Source organism: Manis pentadactyla, chromosome 8, assembly GCF_030020395.1.
Source record: "Manis pentadactyla isolate mManPen7 chromosome 8, mManPen7.hap1, whole genome shotgun sequence".
NCBI classification, from domain to species: Eukaryota; Metazoa; Chordata; class Mammalia; order Pholidota; family Manidae; genus Manis; species Manis pentadactyla.
In genome coordinates this window covers 5,812,820-5,831,974 of record NC_080026.1, presented here as the reverse complement: position 1 = coordinate 5,831,974, position 19,155 = coordinate 5,812,820, and the positions used below count along the sequence as shown (strand labels likewise).

The window sequence follows — 19,155 nt, the reverse complement described above, 5'->3', positions numbered from 1 at the left end:
AAAGAGTAATGATCTAGGGAAATTTATTAAAGATACACTGTTCCTCATATAGGAGTACGTGTATTATTTTTATTACAGTGTTTTTTATATACGTATGTATATTTTAAGTTTAAAATGCTGTAAGTTTGCCTTCCATTGGGCCTTGGACAGCTTGTCTTAAAAAGCGCAAGGCGGGACTGAGAAGCCCTAGTGTGGCGATTACAGGGCCTCCGCGGCTGCGAGACCTGGGGTCAGCTCTCATCCTGAATGAACTGGCAGCCATTTCCTGCAGACTGCACGATCTCAAAAACGATAGCACGAACTTAGTGGGATTTGTGTGAGAGCCCGAGAAGCTACCGTGTTGGGTGAGCTTGTGCAGTTATGACAGCAGGATGTGCCCTTCCGACCTCCACAGCCCCCTGACGTGCTCTCCCTTGTCCTCCTAGCGTGCGGTCACATTTTCCCAGGGGGTGAAGTGGGCAGTAAGAACCTCATTAAAACTGAAATTCACCCTTGGCTCCAAGGATACTGACACAAGTGCTATGTTTTTTAGACTTCATGGCTGCCGCACATCTGCCCTGAATACCCATCCCTCCTCACTAATGCCTTCAAATGTTAAAAGGACAATTCAATGGGAAATAATTCCCTCCAAGGTGGTACTGGGCTTGAGAAACACAGTGATGCTCACTGGTGCTCAGAGCCTAGGATTGCTGGTGCGGGAGTATCCTGTGCCCTCCTGTATTTGTTGCCAAAGCTCACTGAGGCGGGCATCTGGTTTCCTTGAGGCCCAGGGGCGGAGGTGACAGAGGTGGTGGTTGAGTGAGTGCCGGCTGCCTGTCAAAGCCATATGTTAAACGCTGCTGCGGGTTGCAGAGCGTGTATGTTTCGCTGGAGTCCCCGAGATGCTGTAACCTTGTGTGTAGCCCTCTGATGGGTACATGTGGTGAGTTCCGAAGGTCTTTCATTCATTCTGGTAATGCAAGACATTTCATTACAGCTCAATGAAATGACGACTCATTGACAATGGTTTTTTAAAGCTCTCTTTTGTTTTTATGGACTTATATGCGAAATAACTATTCTGATTTCTGCTGCCTTTCTGAAGCCCTGTCCATTCCTGTCCCTCTGAGGCACAAAGGAAGAGTGTGTCCATTTTATAATAAGTTAACTAGGGCCTAAGTTGGATACCTACTAAGGTATGGCACTGGGGCTTGGTCTCTGACTTCCTGGCTGGGTGCTTATAGCCTGGTATCTCTTGGTGGCTTCCTTGTCCCTCTGATATTTTAATAAGTATTTTTGAATCATCCTTTTTGGTATTTACAAAGGATGGAACATTTCCTAATAAGAAGAAATATCTGATTAAATGTGGAACTGAAGCTATGCCTCGGTGACCCATGGGCGTACCATGCTCCCTGTTGCCTGCCTCCCTCGTCCCTGTCCTGGGGAATCTCCCAGCAGCTGTCCATGGTCATTTTTTCTGCTGAATGTGTTAGAATTTTTTTTTCCAGGTTGCCTAAGGAATCTTGCAGATGCTCATGTCAAAGAACCATAAATGCCATTGTTAAAATGGAGAGTGAATTGGGTACCAAATGCTGATTCTGACTGACAGTTTTTTGGTTGGAGATGAAAGAAAACCAAGGCTGTCAAGCTGGAGGTCAGAGCATCCTTCAAAGCCCTCCTGTCCGCAAGGAGAATGGGGCCAGGATTTGTGGGGGCAGAAGACCATAGCATGTTTCAGCACTGAGCTTGAGGTGTTTGGGGGACAGATTGGGTTTCCTATTTACTATTCATGTTTTCTTTTTTTCTTTGACCCTCAGCCACTCACACCTGACCTTCACTACTATTACATGCTGGAGCTGTCATTATACTGGTCTTTAATGTTTTCCCAATTCACCGATATCAAAAGAAAGGTAAGAGGGGTTCTGTTGCGAAGTGCTTGCAGACGTGTGTCTTTAACGGTTCTTGGCGGTGGGCGCCGGCTCTCACGGCCGCTCAGCTCTGGCTTCCAGCAGGGCGGGCTTAGGCCTACTTGCTGCGTTATTACAGAAACTTCTCCGGTTTTATTTGTGCGGTTTTGTATTTTATTCTCATTGTCTCCTCCCTCTCCCCCCCGGGACCTAGTCTTCTTTTCTCCATGAGACAATGTACTCATGAATCCTGACAGCAGTAATTTTCTCTCAGCCTGACTCATAAGTCCCTCTGTTCTCCAAGTTCAATAAAGTAGAAAAATTGTATGTATAGCTCCTGAGAGTAAAATCTCAGTGTACCATCCTTACAGAATGGATTTTTCCCCAATTAAAGAATTATCCAACATCAAAATATGTCATGAAACTACAACATTCTTAAATGAACTCTGATGTGCTTCCCCCTTCTCCTCCCCTGGATAGCTTTTGCTGAGGGTGCGCTTGATCTCCTAAGTGTTAAACCCACTCATTCTAGCAGCTTCCGGCCAGAAGAGGCACTTTTGGCTATTCACTACTTCTTTTCTCCCATGATGCCATTTTCTCCAGATTTCCGTATTTGGATCATTCCTTCAGTCACCTTTGCTGGCCTCCCTCCCAGGGCCCCATGCTGTACATAGTGCTGTGCACCGGGGTCCGGTCCTGGATTACAGGACGCCCCTCCCCGGATGAGTGAGCTTATAACCCCAGCATTTCCAACCAGACTCTATGTCCCAGGAGTTCCTAGCGATTCCTTCTGGGCCCATACATCCACAAATCTAGACATAATAATAGGATTATGTTCTTTTTATTTGTTTTATCATATAATTCTCATAACTCCAAGATTCAGTTTGGTCATTTATTGTTTATCTTCACTTTAGGAAGGAGGATACTGATCTTCCTACACAAAGTGTCCCCCGACTGAGACCTGATCTTCTCCTAGTCCTCTTCTTCTAACGGTCCTTGTAATCACAGCCATGTACGCTGGAAGTCTGCCTTTGCACTCCCCTCTGCCATTCCTATACCCCCTCCTTAACATGGCTCACACATTTAGTTTGAGTCCTTTACACTTTTGCTTAATTTATTGTAATAGCCTCAGAAGTGGTCCTCCTTTCTAGTCATTCTTTCTACCTGCCACCTACGAGTTAGGGTTCTAAAACCTAAGAGACAAAGCCAGACTGTGGTGATATTCAGGGTCAGTCAAGCCCATACCTCTCTAGTCTTACTGTCCACCCCCTTGCTTCCCCTTCTGACACACCAATATGTCCTACCTACAAATACCTTCTCACCATTGTTCAAATACATTTTTTCCCCATGCATCTGTGGGTTTTTTTCAAGACTTTACCTGTAGCTAAAATATACTCCATTTCCACCTCCTCCCAGACCCAGTCTAGCCCAAAAGTAACCTTTCCTTTGAAGACGTATTCAGTTTCCCCAAGGTTTGTTTTTTTTTACCCACTGCTTCTTTGTTCAGTTTACACATGCTCAATACTTAAGCATACTGCATTTTTTAAAAGTTCGGTGACCTGCCTCTTTCCCTTCACTAGCCTTGGAGGGTGAAGAGCAGGATATGTTTGTTCATCTTTATGCCTCTCATGACTATCAGTGCCCCTGCCTGTGGTCGGGATCAGGAGGTTTAGGGTGCAGGAATAAATGGACTCATCAGAATATTTTCTGACTTAATAATGGCAACTTACAAGCTCTTTTACAAATAGGACTGTGCTTTATGATAGTGCCCGACACTATAAGATACCATTTCTTGGTTAGATCAATAATCTGCTGAATTGCAAAGTGGTATCCAAGAAGCAGTGAAACAGCATTTAGGAGTCTATGGTCCTAATACCTGCATCCCCTTTCTGCAGTTATACTCCTTTCATTAGCCTACAGCAGTGATTGAGTTGACTGAAAAGAAGCTATCTTTCCTGACCTGTACGTCTGCACAGGCTTTATCTGGTATATGTTGTCTAATTCTCAGAAGAATGGGTGGTACCGTGAGGGTCAACCAGGCCTTAGGCATTAGCAGATAATCACTGACACCCATCACTTGTGATTCTCTTACTCATTGCACCAAACGCTCTGTGTCAGTTTCTGGAAATGTTTGAAGATCCTTCGGTGCCAGTTAGACCTCGTCTGCCTCACATGAGGGGCCTTCTCCATTCATGTGCTCATACTTTGGGCTGATTTAGCTCCTGGGTGCCAGGCACTGTACTAGACTCATTGTGCATTTTACTTACTTAGTTTTTAATCTCTAACTGTGGTAAACATGCAAACCATAAAACTTATCATCTTAACCATTTGTAAGTATCCAGTTCAGTAGTGTTACGCACATTCACATTGTTGAGCGACCAGTTTCCAGAACTCCCCATCTTGCAGAACTAATATTCTGTACCCATTAAACAATTCTCCATTCCCCCATCCCTCCCGGCCCCAGCGACCACTGCTCTGCTTTCCTCTCTGAATTACTCTAGGTACCTCATAGAAATGGAATCATGATGTATTTGTCCTCCTATAATTTGGCTCATTTCACTTAGCATAACTCATTTCATCCATGCTATAACATCTGTCAGAGTTTTCTTCCCTTTTAAGGCTAAATAAGATGCATTTTATTTTCTTTGGAGGAGCATTCTTTCCAGGCTGTCACAGAAGAAGCTACGTAACAAAGAAGGCAGTGTCCCATTTTGTAGTTGGGAAAGTTGATGCGCAGTGAGTTTATGGAAGTTTTTCAAGGTTGTGCAGTGTGGGAGTGAAGTAGAGCCCAAGTTTATCAAGCAAAGTCCTGTGATTCATTCTTAGCTGAGACACATACGTAACTCTCACGTTGTCTTGCCCTGTCATGCTCCTGACGTTAGAGGTAGTAAGCCTTTTGCAGCTCTGCCCTTTTATCGGTTCTTCTTCTGCTTAGTGGGAAGCAGGGGTGCTGCTAGAATCAAAGAGACTGATAAAAGCCAGACAACCTTGGCCCCTGGGAGCCTAGTCCTAGGGAGACAGTGATACATCGAGACTCACCAAGTGCCCTCTGCTTGCCTGAGCTTTCTCATCTGCCATTTAATGTGTCTTTTCAGTGAGCTAAGAGGACTCAGTCTTCATTATTTTAAGTCAAAGGACCATTATCTCAAGTTATCCTAAGTGGATTTTTTTTTGGAGGGTTGAAGTATATCATTTATATGGTTTTAATACATCTTACATCCTTGTAGGAAATGTCTGTAAAAAGGGTAATTTTTCAGTAAGTTCATGACGTTGATCTCAGGCCTGAACATATTGTCAATGTTTAAAAATTAATTGTACATTTTATCTTAATACCAACAGCTTGGTTGCGATACCTGGCACCCCTCCCTCTTCAGTCGGTCAAGTACCTTTGTGAGATCTAGCGTACCTGGCTAATTCTCCTCTTGCACAAACTGAGAATTCGGCCACTCCCAGAGCTGTGTGTCACTCAGCACAGGCTGTAGTGAGGAAGGCCTTGTGCCCGTTACCGTCTCTCATGAGTGAGTGGTGGCCCTTGCTTCCCTCCACCGCCTCTTGCTGACTGTAACAGCAGGTTCCTGATGTCCCCTTCTCATTGCTCTGTTGTTCTTTGGCTTGGCTGTTCAGCCAGCCATCAGTGAGGATTTATGGGATGTTCTGGCTGTCAGATACACTCCCCATCTTCCATATTGTAACTATTCACTAAACCCTCTAAAAGCAGCCTGCTTCCTAGTTATAGAACAGAGGTGTTTGAAGGCACCCCTGACAACATGACATCAGAGTTTGCAAAGCAAATCTCAAGGCTATTCTGAGGGTCATTAACAGAAAGGTTATAAAAATGTTTGTTTAGTTCTCCTGTTAAATGGCAGTGAGCTTGAACAGCCATTTAAAAATAGGGGCCAGGATTTATAAATATTGGATTCAAATGCCTACCTCAGACTGTGAGAATCAGTACCTAAAGTGAGCTTAGAAACCATTTTTGTGATTTAATGGGTGCATGAGTCTTCCTAAAATGGCTTTTATATTCACAGACTCTTCTCCTCTAGAAATATCCTGGTATTGCCAATTTTTTGTTAATTGCTCTGTTTCCAAATAGAATCTGGAGCTTAAAAATGAGAGAGAGGAGAACCTTTCATCCCCACGGTGCCAGAGCACACTGCCTCTCTTTCGATCATTTCCAGGGCTGGTACTCACTTGGTCAGTGATGAGATATGCTGTTAATCTTCCCGGAGGCAAGGGACAGCCTGGATGTAGTCGTTTGGTGCAGTGGGCTTACAATGTACATATTCTGTTAGGTGCTACCAAGATCTTTCAAGGATCCTCCCTTCGTCCTTTCCTTCCTTTTTCATCTTCCTTCCCTTCCTCTCCCCTTCCTTCCTTCTTTTGTAAAAATAAATCATTCAGGTATCTGATTAAAACAGCAGGTATTTTCTTGATATTCAACATTATTTGAAACATCTTTTATTTCCCAAGGCTTAATTTTTGTTAAAATTCTGTCCCTTTAGCACCTGTTCACAATGAGTATTTCTCTTGCACATCTAATTTTCCAAGAAAAGGTAATAAATATTATTGTGCTGGAGCTCAGAGCAGCTGGCTTGTGTCAAAGCTCTATGTCCCACTTAACTAAGCTGCTGTTTGGCTTGACGTCTGAGCCCTTGGCCACAGAGCCCTGCTCGTGTTTGGAGTCTTTTGCAGGAAATCATCCATGGTTAAGTTCAGGGCCCAGCTGGTGAAATCAGCTTGTTGCTCTTTTGGTCTTTAACCTGAAAGGAAAACTACGTCTTGTAAAAGATTGCTAACAGAGAGAGGTATGATTATTAAGTTTAGCAAGAAACTTACAGATGGGCCTGCGTTTGCTCTCTAGGAACTTTTGGAAAGAATAGCTAACCCCCTGTGTGTGTTGTGTGTGTGCTGTAGCTGCCTTTGGGGGGCCTGCCATGCTCCAGCTCTTTCCTGCTTCCATTAGTTTTAAGATAAAAGAAAATACATGCCTTAGTCTTCTTATAAGGGTGCAGTACGGCATAGGATTAAATGAAACAATGTGCGTGGGTATTTCCCCCCAAATGGAGAAGGAACTCTGTTAACTTGTGCACCCTTAAGACTGTTATGTGGCATATATTTTAAACGTCTCAGAAGTGACCCTTCTAGGCTTAAAAACTGTACAAATTAGTGTGCTCGAGCCGAGCGTAATTTAAACCGAACCCAGACAGTGTACTTAACAGCCTCCAAGCACCAGGAATGTGGCAAAACTTTTAGCGATGGAGATTTCTACCCAAAGTTCAATGAGAAAAAAAGCTAAGCTATACGTATATAATTAAGAAAAACTTGTACCTCGTTTGAAAGCACAGGACATTTGGAGAGTATGCTTTTGATGGGGGAGAAGAAAGGAAAGCACGAAGGCGGGCTCCAGGGAGTAGGGAAACGTGTTCCGTGCACTGGCCAGCCACACCGGAAGAACTGGTGGCACTGTCTTACTGTTTTCTATTGTCCAAGTAAAATGTTACTGTGTCCTTTTTTTTTTCCACAGTAATAAAATAAATTAAAGATTAACTAAATAATTCATAGTAGGTGAGATTATGAGTTCTTGATCTTGAAATGGTGCCATATTTGTTCATATGAGAAAGATTGGGTAAACACTGCTTACACAGTGGTTCTTTATTTCATTTATCTATGTTCCCAGAAGCTATAAAGTATTGTACATCTCGCAGTAGAGAAAGTAATATAGCATCCAGACAGGCAGCTCTTGTTTTAAAGGCTGAGGAAGAAATGCCTTGATTTTCAAATTGTCTTGAATGTGTGTAGTTACAATTTCTCAAGAAAATTCTGATGGAGAGACCTGCCAAAACTCTTTTTTTGTAGTTTATCTGAATTTTAAGAACATCACTTAATGGGTTACTTAAGAATAGCTATGAAAATTTAATCTCTTGCACATTCTTTATATCTGAAGAAAAATGGCCATGAGACTATGCAGTTCCCACATCTAAGATAAGATAAATAATTTTCCTTTAATATATTCTTTGATTTGGCTGTAAGGCAGGGGTCATCAAACTTTAAAAGGCCAGATGGTAAATATTTCAAACTTGTGGGTCATACAGTCTCTGTTGCAAGTACTCAACTCTGCCACTGTAAGAGGAATGCTGCCATAGGCAATAATTAAACAAATAGACTTGGCAGTGTTTCAATAAAACTTTATTTACAAAGACAAATGGAGAGCCAGATTTGTCCCGGGAGCCATAGTCTGCCTTTTTCTGCCTTGAAGTAGAGCAGCCTGGATGTGCATACTTGGTGATGACGAGGATATTAGATTTGAGAATTGTTAGTAGAGATACTTGAATCACATCAATATATATATTTAAAACATTTTAATAGTAACAGTTTTAACCACTAGTAAATTTTAACCAACTAATTTCTTGTCACTTACTGTTTTTAGAATGATGTGTGTGACTGTTATCTCCCTCAAGGACCTAAATCTGTACATATTTAGTCTGAAGAGGGAAATATCTAGTATGTTGGGGAAAAAAAATGTTGAAATAAATTTGACTAAATGTAGTGTGAATAAGGTTTGGATTGAATTTTAGAGAAGGTATAATTGAATCATTCCTGCTACTCTACTTTATAACTGAGCAAACGCTTCCCAAATAAATCACACCTTTTCATCCCTTTCCAAATTTTCCGGTAAATGTTTACCCTGGAGTGCATGAGTTCTCGAGTGCAGACATGAGAGTGAAAGTGAATTCTAGTCACAGTTTTTGAATAGTCTCGTTAATTGAAATACCTTTCTTTAAATGACACATTCAACTAATTCTCTTTATAGTGAGCCAAAATTTAAGGCCAGCTAGAAAATATAATGACCAAGTCAACTGCAGGCCATTGCAGCTACCCAAAGGTCAACATCGACATACATTTTGTGAACTTTTCACATGTCCTGGTAAGAAAAAGATACCATTTTCCTCAAATTTCCTAATATAGGGCAAATCAGAATCAATTGAATTCTGTAAATTACCCTGAATATACTTTCATTTGAGTCATTATCTCAAGACCTCGATAATTTTTTACTTGTTTCTTTGCTTTCTAAGAGGTTTTATATATGTATATTCATGCTGTTAATCAGGATTTGAACTATAGCCAAAGGTTGAGAATCTATTAAATTTTCATATTCCCTCAGTGGAAAAAGTATTGAACTATGATTATTCTTGGTACATGTAGGTTTTGTCTGAAATCCTCCTTATTTCCATCTGTGTATATGTCCTGGGGTGGAGATGGGGCCTGAGTGGCCAGTCTGCCCTGCACATCCCTGCACATTGCCAAGTTACATGCCTGAAGTCCTGTGCTCCCATATCCATGCTCCCCAACAAAATCCCCAGCGAACAGATGTTAAGGCAGTTTGTCATTGATCTCTAGGAAAAGGCACACGCCACTCTGTCAAAAATCATGCAAATTTATCTGAAGCTTGAAGGTTCAGGTAAGAAAACTTAAAAAAAAAAAAAAAGAATAAAGATAGATTTTTATTATTGCCACAGTTGCTGTAAAATGAAATCAGCATTAAATTATGGTGCTGCCCTTTTGTTTTCTTAGAGAATTTGAAAATCTGTTATATGGGTAACCTGGTGCTAATTATCTGATTTGTATTCATCAGAGTTAGACTGTAAGTTTATTATATTAATTTTATTAAATTAAATTCAGGTCTTTTCTTTGCCTTGCACCTTAGAAGTATTTCGTGTTCTTCACCATCCATGCACATCTAAATCAGCCATCACTTCAAGTCTTGGTCTTTCTTTTGTGGGAAGGCTCAACAATGTTTTTCTTCATTTGTTGCAAAGGTTATGCCCAAAAGAAGCTGCATAAAATGATTACTTTATCCAGAAAATGGGAATGTAAAGAACAAGTTGCTTATTCTTTGTGGTGTTTCTTTTTTTTTTTTTAGTGAGAAATGAGTCAATTTTGCCTTCATAAACATGTGTGTTAAGATGAATTTCTGGGGCATCCCAAAGATAGAGTATTTTTTCAAAGACTCTGCATTATCATTACAAGGAGAGTTCCATTGCATAGGACATACGACTTACATCTTAATGAGAGGCTCATCTCTCTGGTGTTTCTGGGCTAATATTTTATTGTGCATAAAATTCCCCTGGATAATTGAACTAAGGATGCCGATTATCATTCTAACAATTGGGGACAGAGCCCAGGTAGCTGGAATTTTACTTACACCCAGGAGTTTCTGATGTGGAAGCGGCACAGAACAGACTAAGAGACTATTTTGGGTTCTCTAAATGCCACTTGGAATTGTAATTAGGTAAAACACAGCATTATTTTACCAGCTCCTGGCATTAAAGTGGATGGCTCTTCCTTGAAGTCTTTCATTCAAGACACATTGTAAATGCATTTGAGTCAAGACCACATCTGATTGTGTTTTTTTCTGTGTCTGATAATTAACATAGGAGAAGCCACTGGAGTAAGGGTGGGGTTAGGGTGAATATTAGGCAGGAGACAGAGAAGAAGCCCTTGATGGTGGCTGTGAATGTGTCCAGAATCCAGCATAGCTGGGCGGCAGGAGGTTGGCGACACCAGTGAAGCCGGTGGCCAGGCCAGTTGGTTATGAGTAAGGGCTTTAGGATCAGTCTTCAGACTGAAGGCCAACGAGAAATCACCATCTCTCTCCCTAACTGCTGCTACCTAAAACGCAGGGAAACATTTGCATCCTAAAATGCTCAGGTTCCTGCAGCCGTGCTTGTGTCTACATGCACAGCAATCCCTTCCAACCGAAACAAACATGAGGATGGGAGTTTCCCACCCTGCATCGATAACACCCAAATCGACAGTTTATTTAAAAACTGTTATTTGGACCAGGTTCAGTGTCTACCTTAAAGATGTGTCAGGGTGAGGAGATGTGAGGGACATATAAAATAGTGATGGCGTGGCTTTTATTAAAGGTGTTTCACTGTGTGTAATGTTTTCTAAAGCAGAAATATAAAAGGCAAAATTCATTATTCATGCTTTTTCATATGCATACAGATATGACTGTATAATGAAAATTGGTCTTCTGCCATGGGCTTAAGTCTGAGTCCCTCAGTAAAAAGTGTTTTCCAGGACCAGGGGGTTTACATACAGAAATCATCTTCACAAAGTAAACTTGCCTGGCAAAATAAGCTGCTTGTTTTTAGGGGAGTCTTGCTATCTTGCCAACTGCTTTGTGTTGTTTATTGACATTTATATCAGATAAATTAGGATAAATTGTATCAGATACAAAGTAGGAAACTTAATTATAAAATGGTACTAATCATCTGTAAGTGTTTTATTCAATTTATATTTATTCATTTTGAAACTAAATAGAGAAAACTCGTTTTCTCTTTCAGTGAATCGAGAGCAGTCATTCAGGGATGAACAAAAGGAAATGTGGGAGGTATTGTTCTAGTTAGATAGCTGGTTAGGCTTTAAGAACTGGGTATCAAGCATGGGAGAATGTAAACTCCCTCCTCTGTTGAATTGAGTGCTGTATGTTTTCATTTAATTGTACTTAGGAAACAGTTTACAATATCAGTTGATAGATTAGTTTCATGTTAGTTGATCCACTGTTTTGAAGTAGTTATTGTCTGATAGAATACTGTACTCCAGTTAACTGAACCTAGTAAATTTCTGGTAACAGCCTGGACTAGACTAGATTTCATCTTCCAATGGGAAGCTATCAGAGGCAACTTTATTTATTTTTTTGTTATTAAGGTATCACTGACATGCACTCTTATGAAGGTTTCACATGAAAAACATTGTGGTTCCTACATTCACCCGTATTATCAAGTCCCCTCCATACCCCATTGAAGTTGATGTTCATCAGCATAGTAAGATGTCAGAGGCGATTTTTATTTTATGCTTAAGGCACTTAGATTTTGTCCAACTTTAATGATTTGGAAAAATTACAGACACTACAAAAACATCAGAGAACATCAGAAGTAGGCAAAACTGGGAAGTTAGTGTGTACATAATCACTGAGCAAACTCAGAGCACGGGCATCACTTGCCTCCGCCAGTGAGCTGAGAACTAGCTGCCAGCGCTGTTCTGGAGGAAGAAGCCTGGTGCTCCGTCATCGGCAGCAGAAGTTTGCAGGACTCGGTTCTGCAGCTCCGCCCTGGGCAGCCAGAACGAACTGATGCAAGACAGATGAGGCCCCCGACAGTGGTACTCACCATCAGGGCAGCACAGCTAATTTGGAGGCCTGGTTAATCGAAAATAGCAGAAATAGTTGCTTCATTTTAAAAATCATCTGAGCTTCTTTAGGAAACGAATATATTGTTTATCGTGGCCATAAGTCAACATGTATGGTTATCAATAAGTGTTTGGAACTTTCCAAGGCAAAAAAATAACCTCAGGACATGTGCACCAAAGTGTATACAGAACCGTTTGAACATCTTGTTTTTTTCTTGTAAACATACACAGTTAACTTTATTTCATCATTGTCATTTAAAACTTGATTTTATAAAACATAAAGAGACATTTTTAGGAGTTCTGTATCAGAGGAATTTAAATAGTAGAAATATTCGTAGGTAGATTCAAGTAATATAAATTAAAATCAAATAATTGGGAACTTTTTCAATATAGGAATTATGCAGTGAAATAATAGGAGCAGTATTTCATTACTTATGGACTATCATTACTTACTTCCAAGATCTAAACAAAGACCATTATTTAAATGTTTTAAAACCGCTGAAGTTGAACTCTCAAGCCCCAAACCATATGATGCCAACAGCCACTGAAGAAAGAGAGGTGTGTATGCATGCACCTGCTTGCTTGCTTCTCTGTCTCATAGTGTGCTTGCCATCCGGGCTGCCTTGTCGGTCTCTACACGAACGGTCTGTACGAGAGCAGTCCTTTCCCTCCACAATTCATGGGGATCACCATTAAGGCCAGTCCTGGCATTTAAGAGAATTTCAGGGAAGTTTAAATTTATTCTGGGAGAAATATAGGTTAATAAGAGTAACAATATCAGTGAAAAAGAGACTATATTTCTGAGCAGTGGAAATCCCATGTCACAGCAAACACGTCCAGACTGTCAGGAGGTAAATCAGCATCAGAGAAAGATGATCTTTTCACGTGGCTCAAGAAGTTGACCAAAATGAGGGTGAGCAATTTACCATTACTTTTGCCAAAACCTTTTTTCTAATGACCACAGACCAGGAAATGGCTAAAATTCAGAGCTTAGTACAAGTGGTGACTCTACAGCATCTTACTGCGCTGATGGACAGTGACTGTAATGGGGTATGTGGTGGGGACTTGATAATGGGGGGAATCTGGTAACCACAATGTTGCTCATGTGATTGTATATTAATGATACCATAATAAAATAAAAATTCAGGGCTTGTTTGTATAGGACCCATCAGAAGAGCTGACATCCTAGGATTCTTACCTTAACATCCCAATGGGCTTGTTACAGAAGGATACAGAAGCCCCAGCCACAAGTAATCAGGAAAGTGGTCCAGCTGGACCTGCACTGCTGCCCGAAAGATTTTCCTCAAGTACAAGTGCAGGGAATGCCTTTCTTTGCTTGAAATCCTGCAGCCATTTCAGTCCTAGCTGCAAATTCCTCGAGGTGGTACAAAACACCCTTTATGATCGAACTGTGGTCCTGGCATTTCTCACCTCCACAGGCCCTGGTCTTTTGGTGTCTCAGCCACTATATGGTGAAGGAGTCGTTCTGTCAGACTCACTGTAGGGTCCCCAGGGTGAGGCCCAGGGAGAGCTCTGTAAGGACTGGTGGGGCGGGTGAACAGCTGAATGGGAATGTGATACTGCTGAGCCCTAACATGCTGTGTTTTCCTTTTCCAAGGACTTCGGCGCTATGTTCCTGCATCACCTTCTGTCTATTTTCTTGCTTAGCTTTTCATATGTCAACAATATGGCCCGAGTAGGGACCCTGATCCTCTGTCTTCATGATTCAGCTGATGCTTTTCTAGAGGTAAAAGTTCTCTTTCATCTTTAACAGTACAAAATCCAGAATTCAGGACATCCCCCGAATCATCAGTTCTGTTAGGCTGGGTGGCCTGGGGGGAGACAGTATATGGTTGCAGTGTTTCTTTGCAGGTTAGCTTGCTACTTGCTTAAAGTTAGATTTTAATATATAAGTTTTTATACAGAAAATGTTCATCATATTAGCACTTTTTATTAATAGCATAATGAAAACTATCACTATTGCATACTTAAGAAATGAATGCTTTACAATAGGAAAATCATTACTTGGATAGGTTTTGTTTCTGGTGTTTTTATCTGGCAAGTATATATAACTCAGTTTAGTTATTAAAAGTAGTTGAACATCTTGATAAAATTAATTAGTAGTCATAGTTTTTATTGCTGATATGCATGGTATCCTTGTATTTTTACAGTGAAAAGTGTATATGAATTGCAGATTATATATAAAAACTATGTTTTCTATGCATATAAGTACAAAGAGTATCTGAGGAAATACTGGTTGCCCTTTGATTTACTTTCTAAACCATTATAACTTATTAAATTGTTAAAGTAGAAAAAAAGAAAAAGAAAAATGCTTCTACCGTATTTCAAAAGATAAAATCCCCAGGAAAATTTTGATCTGACATTTTCTTTTAATTATGGTCCCTATAAAATAATGTTATCTAAATAAGATTTTCCACTTTGTATATAAGAGAAATGTATGCAACTGACCAAAAATGAACTTACTAGAATACAAATTCCATGTAGAAATAGGTCTTAGAATCTGTATTCTGGTTGTTTTGTCTCTTGCCCCATAGTTCTGTCTCTTTGAAGCACTGGCTAGTACTGAAAGTAGATAGAGGGGCCCTCAGATAGTGACCTGTTACTGCAATATAAGCAGAAATCCCAAGGCGTAAGATTGACTCTACCATAAAGGCAATTAGTTATGGTTTGAAGCATATGCAGCATCATATTAAAAACTCTGGTTTCTATAAGGTTATGAAACATACAAAGAATCCTAATGGGCTAGATATGTCATATAATAGGTTGGTGCTATTATTTTTAAGTGATTCAAGGTAGACACTATTCAGCATATTTTTGAAGGAGAAATATAAGTAGTGCAAAGGTAATCCCCTGAAAATCAGATACATTTGGTTAAATCCTAAGTATGCTTGAAAGTGGAAATTTATACAACAATTTACAGTTTTGAAATCAATCCTTGGTAATCTGTGAGCCTTAACGTCTGTGGAAAGAGCTGACATGTTGCTTGGCAGAGCCACGGTTCAGAAAATGTTGGTTGAATCGTCATCTGCCTCTTTTACCCAGAAAAGAAAAATAATCCAAAATCCCGGTCATCTGGCTTGAAAGAGAATGTTCTTCATCACCTGGAGTCTCTTTGACATTAGAAAATAATGCCTGGGAATATCCAAATAATGAGATATGTCAACTGTCAACTCTTTGAAGTGGGATCTCTGGCCTAGACATTTCAGAAAAATTGGTGTTTAATGCTTTTTTATCCAATACTGCTGAGCCCTAACATGGCCATGTTTTGAACATAAAAGAAAAACCACATGGTTTGCCTAACCAGGAGGAGGCAGAAGATACTTCTTTTTCTTTCTTGATATAATTTGTGGTCTGACACTCTCAGTCGTCACGAAATTAAAAGTCCATGATCCTGGCTTCCACTCAATTAATAGATATTTCCCTTTAGGAATACATTTTTCTCACAGCTTTGTGTTTACTTAAAGATACTAAATTATTGCTTCTGTGGATGCTGCCGACAATCCTTTCAAGTTTAACGTGGCTAATTTATGTTCCAAGAAGTAGAAAAACAATGTTATGAATTGAGAGGACGTCTTCAGTTTATAACCCTGTGGGTGGGTACTTGTGAATTCTATGTGAAATTGTAAAAAGAAGTGGTCAAGCAAAATTATGTTTTCACCTATTCTTAGAGTCCTCCGTACAAAGTAGATGGTAGAGAAAGGATGTGAGTTCTTCCCTAGACTAATTTATAATATAAAAAGTGGTCACTTAAATCACTATCATAAATTTTTAGAGAACTTCTCTCAGATACTTTGAACATTAGTGACTGTCATCTAGAAAATGGCCCATTAATGTAACTTTGAATATTATACCTAAATGGATTCGTTGAAATAACATGATCTTGACACATTCTTCAATTCTAAACTTATGAGAATAAGCCAAGAAACTCTCTTCCCAGAATTTTCCCCATGCCTGTTTAAGGAAAACCTATAATTCTAGGAAAGGAGAAGACATACAGAAAGGCTCCATATATTCTGTAAATTTGTAGCCTTAGTGTTGGGACTCATTAAAGGCTTAAAGAATTATCTAGCACTTTCTCTTTTGACCTGTTAAGCCAAATTCCTGTTTTGGTGTCTTCAGCTTGCTAATATCATCTACAATGTAAGAATATTCTTATTTTTCTGTTTTCCTGCAATCAGCCATACAATTGAATTTTTCAGGTTCTTGAATATTTTATTAAATCTGTGACAGTCAGTAGTTCTACTTATGGCTAATGCAGCATTTCATTCAGCTTACGGGTAATTTATAGATACTGAAGCATGATGCATGACATTTCAAAGTAGCAGGCAGTTTTATGCATTTGGTAAGTTATATCTTATAGGAGACTCATGCATATTGAAAGAAGCTTTTCATTTATCAGTTTAACTAAATTCACATGTTACATTCCTTCCTTTCATAGGCTGCCAAAATGGCAAATTATGCCAAGTTTCAGAAAATTTGTGATCTCCTGTTTATTATGTTTGGCATGGTTTTTATCACCACACGACTGTGCATATTTCCTCTCTGGTGAGTACGTCAGTCTTCTTTTCAGTAGAGCCTCCTTTTCCAGATAGGCTTTCGAGCCATTTCCTTTTGAATTTCACTCCAAATTCTGAGCAAGAGGTTTGAAGAAAGCAGGGGATGGATTCTAGAAACAGCTTGGAAAAGTATGTGGCTCTGAAGCCACAGGAAGTGTCTGCCATTTGGGGTCCAGTCTAGAGTAGGATTCAAACACCCTAGCCAGGAAAGCTCGAACTGATAAAGGAAATAGGACATGGAAACCAGTTACATACCTCCTCTACCAGGGGTTCACAGAGGTTGTCTCTGGACTGTCAGCAGGACAATCACCGGGGAACTTTCTGGAAATACAGCTTCTTGGGCCCCACCCTAGGCCTACTGGGTCATAGACTGTGGAGGTGGGGCCTGACAGTCTGTGTTTTGATAAGCCTTCCTAATGATTCTGCTCCACAGTAGAGTTTGAGAACCACTATTCTATACAATTCTCCTCACCAGCTGTATTTACTGCTAAACCAGATGGAAGGTATAACCTAAAAATAACCCCTAAAATTCTCTATGGCCCCTTAATGTCTGGATGTTCTTTCGTTTTGTTGAGAGCTAAGAAAACAGATATGACAGATGTTGATGGAATTCGACAATCCCTTCTCTAGAAAATAGGTCTAATGCCATTCATCTTTTTTGGAAAGGCTATTACTTGAACTAGAAGAAAATGAGCCCTCTGTATGACTCAAAGTCAACCATTGATGGCAGGTTTTATTTTTCCATTTTGAGATATTGATTTGAATGGGAAATGAAAGCAATGGAAATTGGAGAAAGCCAGGAAATGAAGGGATGCAATAGTGCCTTGCTTTTCAGCCCCAAGAGAAAAATGACAATACAGTGGGGGCTTCTAAGTGAGTAAACTTAGAACTGGGACTCCACAAACAAATTAATAAAACACACACATACACACACACACACACACACACACACACACACAGCTTCTCCTTGAGGCTCACAGCCTTTCTGGACACTTCTTTATGAAAATCGTTTGCAAGCAGCAGCACTGTGTGTTAGCAACAGGCATGTATAAAAACTCATTATAGTTTTATATGATTGTAGGTAGGAAACATTGAAGTTAAGTTTAATATAATGTTTCTAGAATTATTTCAGGATTGGGGCCCTTTCACGATTATTAGCAGAACTAGTGGTAAGAATTTAAGTAGTAGAAATTTGAGCAAAATCCAGGAAATATTTCTTAAAATAATAATAGAAAGCTTTTCCTACTTAGGATTTCTGGGAACCTAACTTTTAAAGAAATAAGCATCACTCTCGAGTACTCTGATTTACTTACTTCCCTTTAAAGGTAGAATTAAATTTAAGATGCACCTCCTCCCTGCCCTCTAGCTAATGTGTAAAAAAGCTCTTCGGGTTTCAACAACCATGAGTTACCCAGAACATAGGCCCCAGGCTATAAAAATCATGTGATGCTGCTGAAAAGATGATTCATAGGTATGTCCTGTGATGATGGTGTAAAGTAGCCCCGTAGAAAAATCCTTGTATCCAAATATGAGTTTATGTCACAAATGTGGGCCTTGTGCTGCCTTGGCCCCTGGCGCAGCCAAGGTGCTCGAAAGGCAGCTTGTGGGGAGAAGTATTGTTTGCAACACAAAACATAATTTATATACCTGCTGCCGTTGTAGATGTGCATCTAGTGAATAAAATCCTTTTGAGATATGTCAAGTGTGTGTTTTGACTGTTTCAGGTACTATAGGGTAATGGTTATTGTTAGTATTTAAAATTGTAACATGAATGACAATCACAAGTAGTGTTTTAAATGTTTTCCTTAATACTGTGAAATTACTCAAACATTCCTTGTAGCCTAGGGAATCCTAGAATTGGGAGGAACTCTGCATGTTACGGACTGCAGACTCCTCTCCCGCACCCTCTGCCCAGGAGAGGAATTCTTCTATCAATCTCCTTCATTAGGAGTATTGCTTTAGAAGTGGAGGGAGAGAGAGTTCCTTACGTGAAACAGAAACCTGGGTCTTTACAACTCTTAATCTGATTTAGAACCTCTTGAAGCTGTATGAAAACATGCACGTGTGTATGATTTTTTTTCTTGGGTGTTGGGGTCGGCCCATGGCTTTATCACATTCTCAGAGGGATCCTCCTCATAAAAGTACCACCTGGAAAACAAACTGAGTGTACCCTACCACTTCTAATTGAAAATATAAGAAGGTGAAGTTTTCTGTAGGCTTTCTCTCCTTCAGAAAGTATCTTTAATCCCCTCATATTCCATTGTTCCTCAGAATTCCCGTTATCATGATGTTCCAAATGTGGACTTGCTGGTACAAAAGTATAAGAGAACTAAAAACAAGATTTACTTAAAACTGCATTTCTTCCAGTGCAGCCTGCCTTTGCCTGCCTTGTAAACAGCTTCCACGTGGTATTGGTGTGATCTGATAAACATCTGAGTTCTTCCCAGAGTCCCTCTCCCTTACCCTAAATGTATTTCATTTTTATTTGTTTCTATTTCTAA

The 19,155-nt window shown here is 40.0% G+C and overlaps 1 protein-coding gene across 2 annotated transcripts in view; it reads left to right on the top strand.

The window, feature by feature from the left end:
- CERS6 (ceramide synthase 6) overlaps positions 1-19,155 on the top strand; it is a 297,980-nt gene that overhangs the window by 217,502 nt on the left and 61,323 nt on the right. For both annotated transcript variants that reach the window (XM_036884024.2, XM_036884025.2), the window contains exons 6-8: positions 1,794-1,886; positions 13,696-13,824; positions 16,537-16,643. In XM_036884024.2, coding sequence (XP_036739919.1) covers positions 1,794-1,886; positions 13,696-13,824; positions 16,537-16,643 — 329 coding nt within the window. The remainder of the gene's footprint in view (positions 1-1,793; positions 1,887-13,695; positions 13,825-16,536; positions 16,644-19,155) is intronic.